Raw genomic sequence first — 19,620 nt, forward strand, 5'->3', positions numbered from 1 at the left:
GTAAACACTTCCTATCACAATAGTCATGTGATGTTATTCTAAGTTAGCATTATTAGGTAACCAGGTTAGCATGTTAGCGCTCAAACCATGAGAGTTGGACTTAAGCCATTTCCTGAGAAATACAGGCCAGTCAATGTCTTTTATTAAATCAAACCTGTAACATAATCTGTACCACATACATTAAAAATCCTCATACTTTCTCATACTACCAACATACTTTATTTTCTATTTAAAATCTTTGGACCAGCAGAAAATGTTGTTGATACAGCAATCGTTAAGCATACGGGACTAAATAGAATTAGAACCACTCGAGCTACATCCCATCTCCACTCCAACCTAGGTGTGTGTGTGGTGTGTATTGATAATGAGGTCTACCCGGATCCAGAGGACTGTGAGGTTACCTTATACGGACTAATGAGAAAAGGTGAGATGTACTTTTGTTTTCATACACATACATATACTTTAAAAGAGTGAGGTAGATATATACTTGAAGGGAAAAAAAGAAAAACATCCCCAGTCATGACACCAAAGAAAATACATATAAAAAAATCCAACTTTATACTGAATCATGGGGCCTTTATACAGTGATTTAAACTGATATCACAAAAGGAAAATTAAAAAATAAATAACAATCCTACAGAGAGAACCTTCAAAGAAGGAAAAAATAATCACCAAGCAACACTTTTTCAAAAGGAGAAGTGCTTCAAAAACATTTTTCATACCGACACCCCCACTAAGACCTATTCCATTCATGACATTGAAATGTGACCACTTCCCTGGACTTTAACCCATCCTTATTTGGTTTACAGATGCCATGTTTAAGGAGAATAACAACAGAAACTGTTTTCACTTTCATCACAAGAAAATGAGTATGACAACAGAAATGAATCGAACGATAAAGGAGAATAAGCAGTAATGCTGCGTTTGAAATCTAAGACACAAAAAGAGAACCATGATTATGGATGAGTCTTCTTTGAGGGGATGGTGAGTGGTTGGGATAATTAAGGCAAACAAGACAACCCAATTAGCCCTATTAATTGAGAGGCAGGAAAATGGATGGGTTAAAACACCAGATGCAGTAGAAAAAAATAAAACTCTGTGTAACTAATCCTGACTTCAAAAGGAGGCACTGGGGGAGGCAGGTGTACTGTACATTTCAGTGTGGGGCTGGAGGGGAGGGGGCACTATTGGACTCGACAGAGAGGTGAAACAAGCAGAGGACAGTAATGAGAATGTATGGAGAAAGCAAAACCTTTACTTCGACCTGAGATTGAGTTGCACCTAGGGGGGAATAACTAGGCGCAGTGCTAGACAACTGGTACAAGAAGGGTGACAAATGTACACGCTCACACATGGAGCTAAGGTGTCCATTCAAACTAATAATAATAATAACAATAATAATATAGAAATCTACAAATGCAAAGGAAAACATGTTCATAAAAAAGTTAAAGGCAATGGAGAATATGTGGTGATACAGACAACCTTCTGGGGTAAAGAAGAGAGAAAAGTCATTTTATATCTAAATGATCATTTTCTTTGCTTGGAGAAGTATGATGCATAAGAAATGGACTGTAGTGGAGATCATAAACTATTAAACCTGAAGGATTCCTTATATATATATATATGATTCATTTTATATATATATATATCTATATATATACATATATATATATATATATATATATATATATATATATATATATATATATATATATATAAAACATCTAAAAAAAGAAAAATAATAAAATAGCAGCTTCATTCTGTACAGGTGAACATCTGAACAGTACAAAAGTTATAAAAGTGACAAACCAATGATGTGTGTGAAAATGATCCTAAGGTCTAACATACAACTGTAAGACCTTTTATATAAATGTTTGAATTGTACAGAGAGACTAATGACAAGCCTAAAAAAGATCTGCTGCGTACAATGCCTCGCATGCTTTTAGCAGACATATGTATAGTCACAAGGTGGAGTTCTGTTGAGTCCTTTAGTTCTTCTTGTATTAGAACTGATCCAATACCTTCCACTTCAGGTTTGTTTCTGTATGTGTTGCATTTTTTGCGCCAAGTCCTTTTCGCTCAATGTCTCTGTTGGTGATGTTGGTGTTTTCATCTCTCAGATGACAATAGAAGAGGAATCCAATAAGGGCTCTGATGTAACTCGGGAAAAAAACAAGAAAAAACAGGCAAATTCCTTTTACAATTTGATTGTAATTGTGAAGTAGAAAACAAAATAAACAGCAATTTGGGTTTTTAAGGATGCTTGATTATGTTTCTCTTCATGTCAAATCAATAGGACAAATGATGAGCAAGAAGGAGAAAACTACTAACTTTGATTTGACAAAAAATGTGTCCAATTCACAATTGCCCTCCCTCTATGATATCTACCCACTCCTGAAATCATTCCAGGAATATTTACAGGGAAACCAATTATCCTAGTCCAGAACACATCAATGTCTGAAATGTGGGAGAAGTATACCGATGAAAATAGGTTTTTAAGAGGAGCTATATCTTGCTGTCAAGAGAATCATGTGTTGGTATAGAAATACAGTGCATTTGGAATGTGTTCAGACCCTTTGTCTTTTTCCACATTTTGTTACGTTACAGCCTGATTCTAAAATGGATTTAAAAAAATCCTCATCAATCTACACACAATACCCCATAATGACGAAGCAAAAGCAGGTTTTTAGACATTTTAGCAAATCTATTAAAAATGTAATTTCATTTACATAAGTATTCAGATCCTTTACTCAGTACTTTGTTGAAGCACCTTTGGCAGCAATTACAGCCTCAATTCTTCTTAGGTATGACACTACAAGCTTGGCACAAATGTATTTGAGGAGTTTCTCCCATTCTGCTCTGCAGATCCTCTCAAGCTCTGTCAGGTTGGATGGGGAGCGTCGCTGCACAGGTATTTTCAGGTTCAGGGTTCAAGTCCGGGCTCTGGCTGGGCCACTCAAGGACATTCAGAGACTTGTTCCGAAGCCACTCCTGAGTTGTCTTGGCTGCGTGCTTAGACTTGTCCCGAGCAGGTTTTCATCAAGGATCTCTCTGTGCTTTGCTCCGTTCATCTTTGCCTTGACCCTGACTAGTCTCCCTGCTGCTGAAAAACATCCCAACAGCATGATGCTGCCATCACCATGCTTCACTGCAGGGATGGTACCAGGTTTCCTCCAGATGTGACCCTTGGCATTCAGGCCAAAGAGTTCAATCTTGGTTCATCAGACCACAGAATCTTGATTCTCATGGTTTGAGAGTCCTTTAGATGCCTTTTAGCAAACTCCAGGCGAGCTGTCATGTGCCTTTTACTAAGGAGTGGCTTCCGTCTGGCCACTCAACCATAAATGTCTGATGGAGTGCTGCAGAGATTGTTGTCTCCCATCTCCACAGAGGAACATTGGAGCTCTGTCAGAGTGACCAGCCGGTTCTTGGTCACCTCCTCCGATTGCTCAGTTTGGCCGGGCAGCCAGCTCTAGGAAGAGTGATGAGGCCACTGTGTTCTTGGGGACCTTCAATGCTGCAGAATTGTTTTGGTACCCTTCCTCAGATCTGTGCCTCGACACAACCCTGTCATGGAACTGTACGGACAATTCCTTCGATCCCAGGGCTTGGTTTTTGCTCTGACGTGCACTGTCAACTGTGGGACCTTATATAGACAGGTGTGTGCCTTTCCAAATCACGTTCAATCAATTGAATTTACTACTCGTGGACTTCAATCAAGTTGTAGAAACATCCCAAGGATGATCAATGGAAACAGTATGCATCTCATAACAAAGGGCAGGAATACTTGCAAAATCTATTTTTGCTTTGTCATTATAGGGTAAAAATATCTTAGAATAAGGCTGTAACGTAATTTTTTGGGGGAAAAAGTCAAGGGGTCTTAATACTTTCTGAAGGCAGTATAAACACACTCAGATATACACATTATTCTTTCAGAAATGATCTAAATGTGCTCGTCTGTTGGATTTTCTAGCAGATATGCTTCAAATTCTTTTTTAAAAGTTATTGTCTCTCACTTACAATACCTGTCAGTCAGGGAATATTTGATGATGTCTTTCTTTAATGATGTTTTTAAAGTAACAAATACTAAACAAGAAGTAAACACTAGAGCTTCCCAGTGTTGTTGTTCGTTCTGAGCCACCATACTCCAAACGCTTTAGCAGGTTTCTGTGCTGTTTCTCAGTCTTGGTATTCAATAATAAATCTTGATAATATTATTTAAAAATGAAAGACTCCTACTGCAGTAGAGTAGTATAATGTGTCAGTTATTCACTCATCCATCACCCCATTATAACTAAAACAGGGGAGAAGTTTATGTTACCCTGTGTGAGAAGAGGAGTGGGGTGATCTGGCTGAGGGGGGAGGAGGGGATCAGCAGGCTGAAGACTGGGGCAGAGGCAGCGCCCGCTCATTCTTGCGCCCCCCGTTCATGTGAGCGTAGTTCTGTGTGTCCTCAAAGTTGGGCCGCAGCACCACCACTGGCCCGTTGGCCGATATCTGTCCTGAGTGCTTGTCCAAGGCCAGGCCTGGGGAGGCCGAGACAGAGGCAGCCGGGACTGAGGTGGAGGGAGAGCCAGGTCCCTTCAGGGTATTAGAAGGGCATTGCATTGGGGATAACTGCTGGGGAGGAGGGGGTGCTGAGCCCCCTGTGGCCCCCATGGGTCCCTGGGAGGGTAGAGGAACAGCAGTGGGGGGTCTGCTGGGTGCAGGGTCCAGTGGCACGTTCTCCATGTTCTCCACCTCCATATCCAGCTCCTCAGTGTCCGGGGGCTTGTTCTCCTCACTGAAGAAGAAGCTCATCTCACTGAACGGAGGCTCCAGCTCCTCCTTGAGGCTGTTGATGATCTCCAGGAAGGAAGGACGCATCTTGGGGTTGTACTGCCAGCACATCCGCATCAGCTCAAACCTAAGGGCACAAACACATTATCTAATTTATTATACATAATATGAAGGATTCAACTAAAATATGATCCAATAAATCTATCATTGCATCTTCTCACCATAAAGTGGCAGAGTGCACCAAGATAGAGCCAATGAAAATGTTTCTGATACTCACTGAAACAAACAACTTCCAGAGGTTTCTACACAAACAAATACTGCCAACTATGCATAGAACGTCAGTAAGAATCTACCATCATATATCATACTACAGCATGTGTACAAATATACAGTAAATCATACATGAGTATACTGTGCTAGGCTAGCGACAGAACACAGAAAACATCAAAACAACACCATGAAAAGAGATTCATTACAGTTTGGTGTGGTGCTCGACCACACACCACATATTACATTATACACAAACAAGCTAAGAATACCTTCTACAGCCTACTGACATAAATCACTTAGTCATCTCCCTCTCTCCCAGCAGCCACCTCTCTATGTCCGATCCCACAACAGCCTGTACAGCTGGGTATCTCAGCCTCTCCGCACCAAAGCTTTCTGGGTAGTTCTCTCTGAAGAAGACACTTCACTTCAAACTAAGTTTCAGCCAGCAGGAGGGAGGGTTGGTCATGGCTTGTTCTTTAGCCTCTCAGTGAGTGAGTCTCTTAAAGTTGCCTTTTAGATGGCTAAACTAAACCCCGGCTGCAAGACCTCCCATGAAAATGGTCGTAATGCTTGGAGCTGGGCCCATGTACCTGCTTGACGTTGGCACGCTGAAAATTCTTCCTGGACAATCTGTCGCTGTGTATAACTTTCGCTGATGTGAAATGAGAAAATACGCTACAATAAATCATGTCAGCACCCAGCTCCTCATCACACACAAACACATTTTACTTTTCACATCATTTCACTCACATCACGTTATGTAAATGTTGCATCGTTCACAACATTATAAATACCAATGCAAGCCTCTACCAGAGTAGAGATCGAGAGAGCAACAAAAGAGAGCAACCTATGCTATGACAGACCATTAATAAACAGGAATCTGCAGCTGCAGGCCTGACCAGTAACATGTTCCACAATATCACCACTCAGAAAATCTGTTCTTTTCATGCAGCTTTCTAACATTGGACCAAAGGTCTAGTCATATTTCACCATAGAACAGTATCTTAGATGTTGCCATAATTCTATCTATACTGAACTAAAATATGAACCCAACATGCAACAATTTCAAAGATTATACTGAGTTACAGTTCATACATAAAAATCTGTCATTTAAAATAAATTCATTAGGCCCAAATCTATGTATTTCACATGACTGTGATTTCACATGTATTTCACATGTTGGTCAATTGTACCTAAAAGAAAAAATCTAGGAGCATGGATCAGAAAACCAGTCAGTATCTGGTGTGACCACCATTTGCCTCATGCAGTGTGATACACCTCCTTCGTATAAAGTTGATCAGGCTGTTGATTGTGGCCTGTAGAATGTTGTTCCAGTCCTTTTCAATGGCTGTGCGAAGTTGCTGGATATTGGCGGGAAGTGGAACATGCTGTCGTACACATTGATCCAGTGAATCCCAAACGATCTCAATGGGTGACATGTCTTGTGAATATACAGGCCATGGAAGAACTGGGACATTTTCAGGTTCCAGGATTTGTGTACAGATCCTTGCGACATGGGGCTGTGCATTATCATGCTAAAACATGAGGCAATTGCGGTGGATAAATTGCATTCAAATTGCCATAGATAAAATGTAATTGTGTTCGTTGTCCGTAGCTTATGTCTCCCCATACAATAACCACACCGCCACCATGGGGCACTCTGTTTACAAAGTTGATATCAGCAAACCGCTCGCTAACACGACACCATACACGCTGTCTGCCATCTGCTTGGTAGAGTGGAAAGCGGTATTCATCCGTGAAGAGTACACTTCTCCAGCGTGCCAGTGGCCATCGAAGGTGAGTAAAGAAGCCAGATGTGGAGCTCCTCAGCTGGCATGGTTACACGTGGTCTGTGGTTGCAAAATTCTTTAAAAAAGTATTGGAGGCAGCTTATGGTAGAGAAATTAGCATTCAATTGTCTGGCAACAGCTCTGGTGGACATTCCTGCAGTCAGCATGCCAATTACACGCTCCCTCAAAACTTGAGACATCTTTGGCATTGTGTTGTATGACAAAACACATTTTAGAGTGGCCTTTAATTGTCCCCAGAACAAGGTGCACCTGTGTAATGATCATGTCTTTGAATCAGCTTCTTGATATGCCACACCTGTCAGGTGGAATAATTATCTTGGTACGCTAAGGATAAATGATCACCAACATGGATTGTAAACAAATTAGTGCACAAAATTGGAGAGAAATAAGCTCTTTGTGTGTATGGAAAATTTTGGGGATCTTTGATTTCAGCTCATGAAAAGTGGGACCAATAGTTTTGTTCAGTATAGTATAGCATATGTGTATTTATTTTTTACGCTGCTGTTACACGCTGTTTATTATCTATGCATAGTCACTTTACCCCTACCTACATGTACATATTACCTCAATTACCTCGACTAACCTGTATAAAGCCTCGTTATTGTTATTTTATTGTTGCTAATTTATTTTATTACCTTTAGTTTATCGAGTAAATATCTTTCTTAACTCTTATCTTTCTTTTCCATTGTTGGTTAAGGGCTTGTAAGGAAGCATTTCAAGGTAAGTTTTTTTTTTGTTGACTGATTTGATACCCATACAGTTGAAGTCGGAAATTTACATACACCTTAGACAAATACATTTAAACTCAGTTTTTCACAATTCCTGACATTTAATCCTAGTAAGAAATCCCTGTCTTAGGTCAGTTCAGATCACCGTTTTATTTTAAGAATGTGAAATGTCAGAATAATAGTAGAGAGAATTATTTATTTCAGCTTTCATTTCTTTCATCACATTCCCAGTGGGTCAGAAGTTTACATACACTCAGTATTTGATAGAATTAACTTTAAATTGTTTAACTTGGGTCAAACGGTTTGGGTAGCCTTCCACAAGATTCCCACAACAAGTTGGGTGAATTTTGGCCCATTCCTCCTGACAGAGCTGGAGTAACTGAGTCAGGTTTGTAGGCCTCCTTGCTCACACACGCTTTTTCAGTTCTGCCCACAAATTTTCTGTAGGATTGAGGTCAGGACTTTGTGATGGCCACTCCAAAACCTTGACTTTGTTGTCCTTAAGCCATTTTCCCACAACTTTGGAAGTATGCTTGGGGTCATTGTCCATTTGGAAGACCAATTTGTGACCAAGCTTTAACTTCCTGACTGATGTCTTGAGATGTTGCTTCATAGTATCCACAGAATTTTCCTCCCTCATGACGCAATCTATTTTGTGAAGTGCACCAGTACCTCCTGCAGCAAAGCACCCCCACAAAATGATGCTGCCACCCCTGTGCTTCACGGTTGGGATGGTGTTCTTCGGCTTGCAAGCCTCCCCCTTTTTCCTCCAAACATAACGATGGTCATTATGGCCAAACAGTTCTATTTTTGTTTCATCAGACCAGAGTACATTTCTCCAAAAAGTACAATCTTTGTCCCCATGTGCAGTTGCAAACCATAGTCTGGCTTTTTTATGGCAGTTTTGGAGCAGTGGCTTCTTCCTTGCTGAGCGGCCTTTCAGGTTATATCGATATAGGACTCGTTTTTACTGTGGATATAGATACTTTGTTTTACCTGTTTCCTCCAGCATATTCACAAGGTCCTTTGCTGATGTTCTGGGATTGATTTGCACTTTTCGCACCAAAGTACCTTCATCTCTAGGAGACGGAACGCATCTCCTTCCTGAGCGGTATGACGGCTGCGTGGTCCCATGGTGTTTATACTTGCGTACTATTGTTTGTTCAGATGAACATGGTACCTTCAGGCGTTTGGAAATTGCTTCCAAGGATGAACCAGACTTGTGGAGGTCTACAATTTTTTTCTGAGGTATTGCCTGACTTATTTTGATTTTCCCATGATGTCAAGCAAAGGGGCTGTCATGCCCTGACCTTAGAGATAATTTTTATGTCTCTATTTTGGTTTGGTCAGGGCGTGAGTTGGAGTGGGCATTCTATGTTTTGTGTTTCTATGATTTTCTATTTCTATGTTTTGGCCGGGTATGGTTCTCAATCAGGGGCAGCTGTCTATAGTTGTCTCTGATTGGGAACCATACTTAAGTACCCCTTTTCCCACCTGTGCTTGTGGGAAGTTAACTTTGTTTGATGGCACTTAGCCTTAAGCTTCACGGTTTGTATTGTTTATTGTTTTGTCGCCGTTATTTCTTAAATAAAGTAAAATGTACGCTAACCATGCTACACCTTGGTCCTCATCCTTCAACAACTGTGACAGGGGCACTTAGTTTGAAAGTAGTCCATGAAATACATCAACAGGTACACCTTCAATTGACTCAAATGTGGTCAATTGGCCTTACGGAAGCTTCTAAAGCCATGACATTGTTTTCAGGAATTTTCCAAGCTGTTTAAAGGCATAGTCAACTTTGTGTATGTAAACTTCTGACCCAATTGTAATTGTGATACATTGAATTATATGTGAAATAATCTGTCAGTAAACACTTGTTGGAAAAATGACTTATGTCATGCACAAAGTAGAAAAACTATAGTTCGTTAACAAGTAATTAGTGGAGTGGTTGAAAAATGAGTTTTAATGACCCCAACCAAAGTGTATGTAAACTTCCAACTTCAACTGTATATGGTAAAGATGGGAAAACTTTTCAAATATGACTCATACTTCTAAAAATTATGTTATCGTTGTCTTCTTCTCTTCTCTCTCAATCCCCCTCTTTCTTCAGCCTGACTACAGCATTGTTCTGCAGCCCTTGTTTGCTCCTGGCTCTGCAGGTCTCCGTACTGTAACTCTCCACTAACTCACTACAGGAGAAACTACCAGCAGCGGCAACCTTTCCAGTACAAACCCTCTCCCACCCCACACTCTCCCTCCCCTGCGTAACACAATTCACACACTCTTGCAATCAGGACACCACTCTGAGGCTGCCATAGAAACCCAAGGTTTGTGTCTGCATAACACCAGCCCCTCTCTCCCCTCTCTGTAAGGTGAGGGAAAGAGGGAATGCCTTCGCATTGAGATGAGAGGCAGAGAGGAGAAATGCATGTACACAGCAGAGCTGCCTGATAGCTAGGGAAGCTGTTCCATTCCACTTTTCCAGACAAGACCAAGACCAAGATCGACAGACAGACAGACAGACAGACAGACAGACAGACAGACAGACAGACAGACAGACAGACAGACAGACAGCCTCTCTCTAAGAACAGATATAGCCCATGGTTTACCCCAGACTTGACTGCCATTGACCAGCACAAAAACATCCTGTGGCGTTCTGCATTACCATTGAATAGCCCCCGCGTTATGCAACTTTTCAAACAGAAATTTGCATCCTATTAGCACTAATTCCAAAAACTTTTGGGACACTGTAAAGTCCATGGAGAATAAGAGCACCTCCTCCCAGTTGCCCACTGCACTGGGGATAGGAAACACTGTCACCACCGATAAATCTACGATAATTGATCATTCCCCCCCCCCCCCCACACACACACACACACACACACACTTCTCCTTCACCCAAATCCAGGCAGCCGATGTTCTGAAAGAGCTGCAACATCTGGATCCCTACAAATCAGCTGGGCTAGACAATCTGTACCCCCTCTTTCTAAAACTATCCACAGAAATTGTTGCAACCCCTATTACTAGCCTATTCAACCTCTCTTTCGTATCATCTGAGATCCCAAAGATTGGAAAGCTGCAGAGGTCATCCCCACTCTAGACTCAAATTGTTATAGACCTATATCAATCCTGCCCTGAATTTCTAAAGAATCACCGACTATTTCGAATCCCACCGTACGTTCTCCACTACGCAATCTGGATTCCTAGCTGGTCATGGGTGCACCTCAGCCACACTCAAGTTCCTAAACGATATCATAACCGCCATCAATAAAAGACAGTACTGTGCAGCCGTCTTCATCGCCCTGGCCAAGGCTTTCGACTCTGTCAATCACCGCATTCTTATCGGCAGACTCAATAGCCTTGGCTTCTCAAATGACTGCCTCGCCTGGTTCACCAACTACTTCTCAGATAGACTTCAGTGTGTCAAATCGGAGGGCCTGTTGTCCGGACCTCTGGCAGTCTCTATGGGGGTGCCACAGGGTTCAATTCTCGGGCTGACTCTTTTCTCTGTATATATCAATAATGTCTCTCTTGCTGCTAGTGATTCTCTGATCCACCTATACGCAGACGACACCATTCAGTATACATCTGGTCATTTTTTGGACACGGTGCTAACAAACCTCCAAACGAGCTTCAATGCCATAGAACACTCCTACCATGACCTCCAACTGCTTTTAAATGCTAGAAAAACTAAGTGCATACTCTTCAACCGATTGCTGCCTGCACCCTCCCGCCCGACGAGCATCACTACTCTGGACGGTTCTGACGTAGAATATGTGGACAACTACAAATACCTAGGTGTCTGGTTAGACTGTAAACTCTTCTTCCAGACTCACATTAAGTATCTCCAATCTAAAATTAAATCTAGAATCGGTTTCCTATTTCGCAACAAAGCCTCTTTCACTCATGCTGCCAAACATACCCTCGTAAAACTGACGATCCTACCGATCCTTTACAAAATAGCCTCTAACACTCCACTCAGAAAACTGGATGTAGTCTATCACAGTGCCATCCGTTTTGTCACCAAAGCCCTATATACTACCCACCATTGCGACCGATACGCTCTTGTTGGCTGGCCCTCACTACATATTCGTCGCCAAACCCACTGGCTCCAGGTCATCTATAAGTCTTTGCTAGGTAAAGCCCCCCCTTATCTCAGCTCACTGGTCACCATAACAACACCCACCCATAGCACGCGCTCCAGGAGGTATATTTCACTGGTCATCCCTAAAGTCAACCTTCCCTTTGTCCGCCTTTCCTTCCAGTTCTCTGCTGCCAATGACTGGAACAAATTGCTGAAGCTGGAGTCATATATCTCCCTCTCTAACTTTAAGCATCAGCTGTCAGAGCAGCTTACTGATCACTGTACCTGTACACAGCCCATCTGTAAATAGCCCATCCAACTACCTCAGCCCTATGTTACTCTTTTGCCCCCCCAGTATTTCTACTTGGACATCATCATCTGCACATCTATCACTCCAGTGTTAATGCTAAATTGTAATTACTTCACCACTATGGCCCATTTATTGCCTTACCTATCTACTCTTCTACATTTTCACACACTGTTTATACATGTTTCTATTGTGTTATTGACTGTACATTTAATTATGTGTAACTCTGTGTTGTTGTTTTTGTCGCACTGCTTTGCTTTATCTTGGCCAGGTCACCGTTGTAGATGAGAAAATGAGAACTTGTAAATGAGAACTTGTTCTCAACTGGCCTACCTGGTTAACCTCTTGAAACTCTAGGGGCGCTATATCATTTTTGGATAAAAAGACGTGCCCGTTTGAAGCGCAATATTTTGTCACAAAAAGATGCTCGACTATGCATATAATTGGTAGCTTTGGAAAGAAAACACTCTGACGTTTCCAGAACTGCAAAGATATTTTCTGTGCGTGCCCTAGAACGTGAGCTACAGGCAAAACCAAGATGAAACGGCATCCAGGAAATGAGCAGGATTTTTGAGGCTCCGTTTTCCATTGTCTCCTTATATGGCTGTGAATGCGAGAGGAATGAGTCTGCCCTTTCTGTCGTTTCCCCAAGGTGTCTGCAGCATTGTGACGTATTTGTAGGCATATCATTGGAAGATTGACCATAAGAGACCACATTTACCAGGTGTCCGCCCGGTGTCCTGCGCCGAAATTGGTGCGCAAACCTCAGCTGCAAGTATTTTTCCATGGAATTCAGAGAAGAAAGCAGGCTTCCACGAACGATATATCAATGAAGAGATATGTGAAAAAACACCTTGAGGATTGATTCCAAACAACGTTTGCCATGTTTCAGTCGATATTATGGAGTTAATTCGGAAAAGGTTTGACGTTGTTGGTGACTGAATTTTCGGTTAGTTTCGGTAGCCAAATGTGATGTACAAAACGGAGCGATTTCTCCTACACAAAGATGCTTTCAGGAAAAACTGAACATTTGCTATGTAACTGAGAGTCTCCTCATTGAAAACATCCGAAGCTCTTCAAAGGTAAATGATTTTATTTATTTGGTTATCTGTTTTTTGTGAAAATGTTGCGTGCTAAATGCTACTCAAAATGCTAAGCTAGCTTAGCATACTCTTACACAAATTAGTGAATAGCGATGGTTCAAAAGCATATTTTGAAAATCTGAGATGACAGTGTTGTTAAGAAAAGGCTAAGCTTTAGAGCAGGCGCATTATTTTCATTTTATTTGCGATTTTCAGAAATCGTTAACGTTACATTATGCTAATGAGCTTGAGGCTATAACTGTATACAGGTTTTTTTCATAGCCAAAGGTGAACAAAACGGAGCGATTTGTCCTACACAAATAATATTTTTTTGAAAAACTGAACATTTGCTATCTAACTGAGAGTCTCCTCATTGAAAACATCTGAAGTTCTTCAAAGGTAAATGATTTTATTTGAATTATTTTCTTGTTTTTGTGAAAATGTTGCTGGCTGAATTCTAGGCTTATAGCTATGTTAGCAATCAATACTCTTACACAAATGCTTGTTTAGCTATGGTTGAAAAGCATATTTTGAAAATCTGAGATGACAGTGTTGTTAACAAAAGTCTAAGCTTGAGAGCAAATATATTTATTTCATTTCATTTGCGATTTTCATGAATAGTTAACGTTGCGTTATGCTAATGAGCTTGAGGCTATAAATAGAATCCCGGATCCGGGATTGCGCGACGCAACAGGTTAAGTAAAGGGGGAAAAAATATATATACATTAAAAAAAATGACAGAACCCTCACTAATCAGGAATGAGCGCCATCTTTCACACACGGGCCGTGGCATCCCTTCTATGGACCTTGGCTTACTGCTGAGGAGGGAGCTCCCGTAACACCAGCTGAGCATGTGGGCCATGATGTCACTGTGCTCCATTTAACCTATGATGTAAATGTCACCAGTCAGGCCTTCGCTTGGCTCCCCACTGGCCTATGGCTCTCATGATATAGTATGCACATTTGGCCCCTCAACTCTAAATAGTAGCTGCAAGGGAAATATTGGCAGATTTAGCAAGGGAACCTTTATTCAATTGAACCTTTATTTAACAATGACACTGGTACTAGATGAGCTGGTACTAGAGGACAATATCTTCAGAAAATGCACCTAAGGAATAAGCCTAACAGTGGAACAGACAATAGGAAAAACACCACATATTGAAAGATGTGGGTAAGACTGTCATTGAGAAATTCTCCTGCGTCTGACTCAGTCCCAGAGTGACATTGAAAGAAAGAGCAGGGGACTCACAGCATGTCAGGACAGTTGTCAGGCTTGTCCAGGAGTCCTCCCTCCATGACGAAACGCAGCACCTGCTCGTTGGACATGCCCTGATATGGCTGCTCAGACAAGGTAGAAATCTCCCACAGTACCACCCCAAATGACCTGCAGGGGGAGACAGAGAGGAGACAGGTATGTTAGAAACAACACAAATTTAAAATGTCAAGTTTTATTCGTTGTATATATAGGATAGACATGGTATACATCGTCCAGTGAAATGCTTACTTGCAGGCTCCTTCTTGACAATGCAACAACAATAACAAATAATACAAGATAAGAATACGAACATAAAGTAAATGGCTCAGTAGAATATATACATATTTGTAAAGTATAATACAGGAAAGCACAATTCATTGTCCATTATTTACCCGTTTTGGGGATGGGGGGGGGCAAGTGTATAAAGTGCAGTATTTAGCAATAATAATACAAGTCTGGTAGCAGCACATGTGATGTGACGTGTGTGCGTACATGCATGTGTCTGTGTGGGAGTTTGCATGAGTGAGTGCATGTGAGCTAAGCTAAGGTGCGGAGAGTCAGTGCAGGTGGTCAGTCCAGTTCAAGTGTGGCTGGGGTGTGTGAGGTCCTTGATGATGCTGCTGGCCTTCCTCGGGCACAGCTTCAAGTAGATGTCCTGGCTGGGTGGGAGCATGGTCCCACCCATCCATGATGTACTGGGCCATCTTCACCACCCGCTGGAGGGCCTTGCGGTCATAGACCGAACAATTCCCATACCAGGCTGTGATGCGACCGGTCAGGACGCTCTCGATTGTGCAGTGGTAGTATTTGGAGAGGACCAGGGCTAGTATGCTGAATTTCTTTAGCCGCCCTTAGGAAGTAGACACGCTGTTCTTATTTTAATTGTTTAATTTAAACTTTAGTTATCTGTTGCACCCTCTTGACAAGAGTGGTGGTGTTGTTGGTCCATCTCAAGTCCTCGGTGATGTGGACGCCGAGGAACTTAAAACTGCTGACTCTCTCTACTGCAGTCCAATTGATGTGGATCATGGTATGTTCCCTCTGCTTCCTGAAGTCAACAATCAACATATTTTATTTTGCTGTTGTTGAGGTAGAAGTTGTTGTCCTGGCAGCACAATGCCAGTTCACTTATCTCCTTCCTATAGGCGAACTCGTCATTGTTGGTTATCAGGCCTACAACTCTGGTGTTACCAGTAAACTTGATGGAGTTGGAGTCGTGCAAAGCCATGCAGTTGTGGGTGAACAGGGAGTACAGCAGAGGGCTGAGGACACACCCTGGGGGTCCCCTGTGTTAAGAGTCAGTGTGGAGAAGGTGTTGTTTCCAATCCACACAGCCTGTGCAGACCACCATCAGGAAGTCCAGGATCCAGTTGCAGACATTGGTTTCCAGTCCCAGGGCTCTGAGCTTGGTGTCGACCTTGGATGGAAGAATAGTGTTGAATGCTGAACTCTAGTCAATGAACAGCATTTTCACATACTGTAGGTGTTCCTCTTGTCCAGGCCTAGTGAAAAGTGATGAAAATGGCATCTTCCATCATCAGCAGCATACTGTAGTAGGACCATGCAGTATGGTCCACTACAGTATGCTGCTGATGATGGAAGATGCCATTTTCATCACTTTTCACTAGGCCTGGACAAGAGGAACACCTACAGTATGTGAAAATGCTGTTCATTGACTAGAGTTCAGGCAAACCCATCCATACACAGGGCCCAGCAGGGCATGTAAATAACCTCTGGCAGCGCTTTACAAGGATGGTGCTGCATTGTGTAATGTTGAGTAGGACTGTTCTCTAACAGTGAGAAGCAGATTGTGCAAAGAACAGAAGAAACGTTTATTCATAAATTCATGCTACATATATTAATCGAATGGACAAATGTAAATGTTTGTGTAATTTTGCCTTATCCATATTTTATCCATACAATGAGCCTGTATACTACCTAGAGACCACTAAGGAACTGCAACAGAAAACAAAACTTAAATCTAAGCTTGACACAAAATAACTCATCATTACCAATGATTATTTGTTAGCTCTCTTAAGCCATATTTCCCCCACTGTTGTGGGATCTAAAGGCGGCTAAAAGCTCCACTCTGTTGATCGACGTGCGTGCATGCACGGGGGTGGAGTCATTTTTTGGGCAGCAGACTGTTTTCGTTGTGTTTCTCCCAGAGAGAAAGTCCACCTTGTGTAGTGTAAATCCACTAGGGGCTTGGGGAACCAGAGAAGCTTTCCAAGCAAGAGGGGCCGAGGAACTCTTTTTGACTAGCTAGCGACGACGTTTGAACTTCCGGATCCGGTGTTATATACCTGTTTACAAATAATAGCTACATGTCAGGCTAGTCTGGTGTTCTATGCTTTTTTAAGCCACAGAAGCAAACATGTCTCTTTGTAATGAGTGCACTGAGAGTCGGGAAGCAAGTACAGGGTGTGTGTTTTTAATAAATAAACAAAACAATAAACACGAAACACAAACAACACACCGACATGAAACAGAGTCAATAACACCTGAGGAAAGAACCACGGGGAGTGACAGATGTAGGGAAGATAATCAAGGCGGTGATGGAGTCCAGGTGAGTGTCATGAGGTGCTGGTGCGCTTGACGATGGTGACAGGTGAAGGGAGTATACGTGACACTCTTATTGAATTGAAATTGCTAGAGCTTGAACTGCTACTATTACTAAGGAGGTGAAGAACACAAAGACGGAGAACATTTGTCCACTGAACACTACAAGAGGGAACGATGGAGAATGCACGTCTCTTGTCCAACATTGACGAGGAAAGACATGTTCAATACTTTCAGATGCCGGTTGCCAGATTTTACGACTTGCTTCAGCGGCTTGCTTCTCACATCTCGCACGAGAGAACTCACAGCTTGCCCGTAAGTGCTGCAGAAAGGCTGTCTGTGACCATTGGTTTTTGCCGAGTGGCAGCACACAGCAAAGGGGACACCAGCTTCCTGGACCCAAGAAACATGTCAGCAGAATGGCTATAGGCATGTTCAACAACCTCAAGGAGTACTTCCTCACACCAGCTGGTCAAGTGTCTTTTCAAGATGCTGCTATTACACATGCTATTACACTACAGTAAATGTTGGTGTGGTTTGGAAAACATAAGCACACATACATTCTCTTCTTCTGGTTGATGACTGTTTGTTTCATGTTGTGAGCTACACAATTTGATTTTGCTGTTTGGATTTAGGAGTTTTCTTATTCACACTTTACAAATCACAATAGGGAGTACTATCACGTTGTCCTTGTTCTCGTTTTACCTCACCTTGTGTTATGTGAAGTGGCCTTTCAATGAGAACTTTCCTGCTATGGTAAATGGGTGAGAAAGGCCATCCAGCTGGAGACAAAAGGTCTAGGCCTTCCAGACATTAACCTCATCTACATAACACAAGTTTGTACATGGTCTTGTGTGGTGGCCTTTCAATGGAGACCTTCCTGCTTTGGTACATGGGCGTGTCCAAATGTGGACAACAAGGACAGACCCCCGCCCCCAAGACATTAACCTCATCTACATAGCTCATGTACAACGCAGTGCAAGTTTACTGAGTGAATGATTCAAAACTAATATTTTCTGCCACAAGTACAAATAACCAGACAAATACATTTGTAAGCCTTTTAGAAATGCATTTACTATCACAACAGGAAAATAGTGCAATGTAAAACAATGCAATATACAGGTGAAAAGTGTGATGAAAGAAAAAAACTAAGTAAACACCTGTAACCTGTGAATGAGGAAATACAGTGCAATCAGAAAGTATTCAGACCCCTTCCTTATTCCTTACCCTTATTCTAAAATTGATTACATTTAATTTTTTCCACATCAATCTACATCAATCTACACACAATACCCCACAATGACAAAGTGAAAACAGGTTTTTAGACATTTTTGCAAATGTAATTAAAAATAAAAACAGAAATACCTTATTTACATAAGTATTCAGAACCTTTGCTATGAGACTTGAAATTGAGTTCACATCCTGTTTCCATTGATCATCCTTTTTATATATATATATATATATATATATATATTTTACCCCTTTTTTCTCCCCAATTTCGTGGTATCCAATTGTTGTAGTAGCTACTATCTTGTCTCATCGCTACAACTCCCGTACGGGCTCGGGAGAGAAGAAGGTTGAAAGTCATGCGTCCTCTGATACACAACCCAACCAGCCGCACTGCTTCTTAACACAGCGCACATCCAACCCGGAAGCCAGCCGCACCAATGTCCTGGAGGAAACACCGTGTACCTGGCAACCTTGGCTAGCGCGCACTGCGCCCGTCCCGCCACAGGAGTCACTGGTGCGTGATGAGACAAGGATATCCCTACCGACCAAGCCCTCCCTAACCCGGACGACGCTAGGCCAATTGTGCTTCGCCCCACGGACCTCCCGGTCGCGGCCGGTTACGACAGAGCCTGGGCGCGAACCCAGAGTCTCTGATGGCACAGCTGGCGCTGCAGTACAGTGCCCTTAACCACTGCACCACCCAGGAGGCCTCATTGATCATCCTTGAGATGTTTCTTTAACTTGATTGGTGTCCACCTGTGGTAAATTCAATTGATTGGAAATTATTTGGAAAGGCATACACCTGTCTATACAAGGTCCCACAGTTGACAGTGCATGTCAGAGCAAAAACCAAGCGATGAGGTCGAAGGAATTGTCCGTAGAGTGCCGAGACAGGATTGTGTCGAGGCACAGATCTGGGGAAGAGTACAAAAACATTTCTGCAGCATTGAACACAGAGAACACAGTTAGCTCCATCATTCTTAAATGGATGAAGTTTGGAACCACCAAGACTCTTCCTAGAGCTGGCCGCCCGGCCAAAGTGGGGAATTGGGATTGTCACTGACAGAGCTCCAGAGTTCCTCTGTGGAGATTGGAGAACTTTCCAGAATGACAACCATCTATGCAGCACTCCACCAATCAGGCCTTTATGGTGGAATGGCCAGACGGAAGCCACTCCTCAGTAAAAAAGCACATGACAGCTCACTTGGAGTTTGCCAAAAGGCACCTAAAGGACTCTCAGACCATGAGAAACAAGATTCTCTGGTCTGAGGAAACTAAGATCGAACTCTTTGAATGCCACAAGTGTCACGTCTGGAGGAAACCTGGCACCATCCCTATGGTAAAGATATGCTGGTGGCAGCATCATGCTGTGGGTATGTTTTTCAGTGACAGGGACTGGGAGACTAGTCAGGATCAAGGGAAAGATGAACGGAGCAAAGTACAGAGAGATCCTTGATGAAAACCTGCTCCAGAGCGCTCAGGACCTTAGACCGGGGCGAAGGTTCACCTTCC

General features: G+C 42.4%; 1 protein-coding gene across 1 annotated transcript in view; it reads right to left on the reverse strand.

Moving 5' to 3' along the window:
* Positions 1-1,730: 1,730 nt before the first annotated feature.
* Positions 1,731-19,620, reverse strand: part of LOC135524404 (insulin-like growth factor 1 receptor) — a 155,196-nt gene continuing 137,306 nt past the window's right edge. Inside the window, exons 20-21 of the mRNA XM_064951909.1 lie at positions 14,311-14,445; positions 1,731-4,906 (exon numbers count right to left, since the gene is read on the reverse strand). Of these exons, the coding sequence (XP_064807981.1) occupies positions 4,372-4,906; positions 14,311-14,445 (670 nt within the window). The 3' untranslated portion in view covers positions 1,731-4,371. The remainder of the gene's footprint in view (positions 4,907-14,310; positions 14,446-19,620) is intronic.

This window comes from Oncorhynchus masou, chromosome 31 (assembly GCF_036934945.1).
Source record: "Oncorhynchus masou masou isolate Uvic2021 chromosome 31, UVic_Omas_1.1, whole genome shotgun sequence".
Taxonomy (NCBI): Eukaryota; Metazoa; Chordata; class Actinopteri; order Salmoniformes; family Salmonidae; genus Oncorhynchus; species Oncorhynchus masou.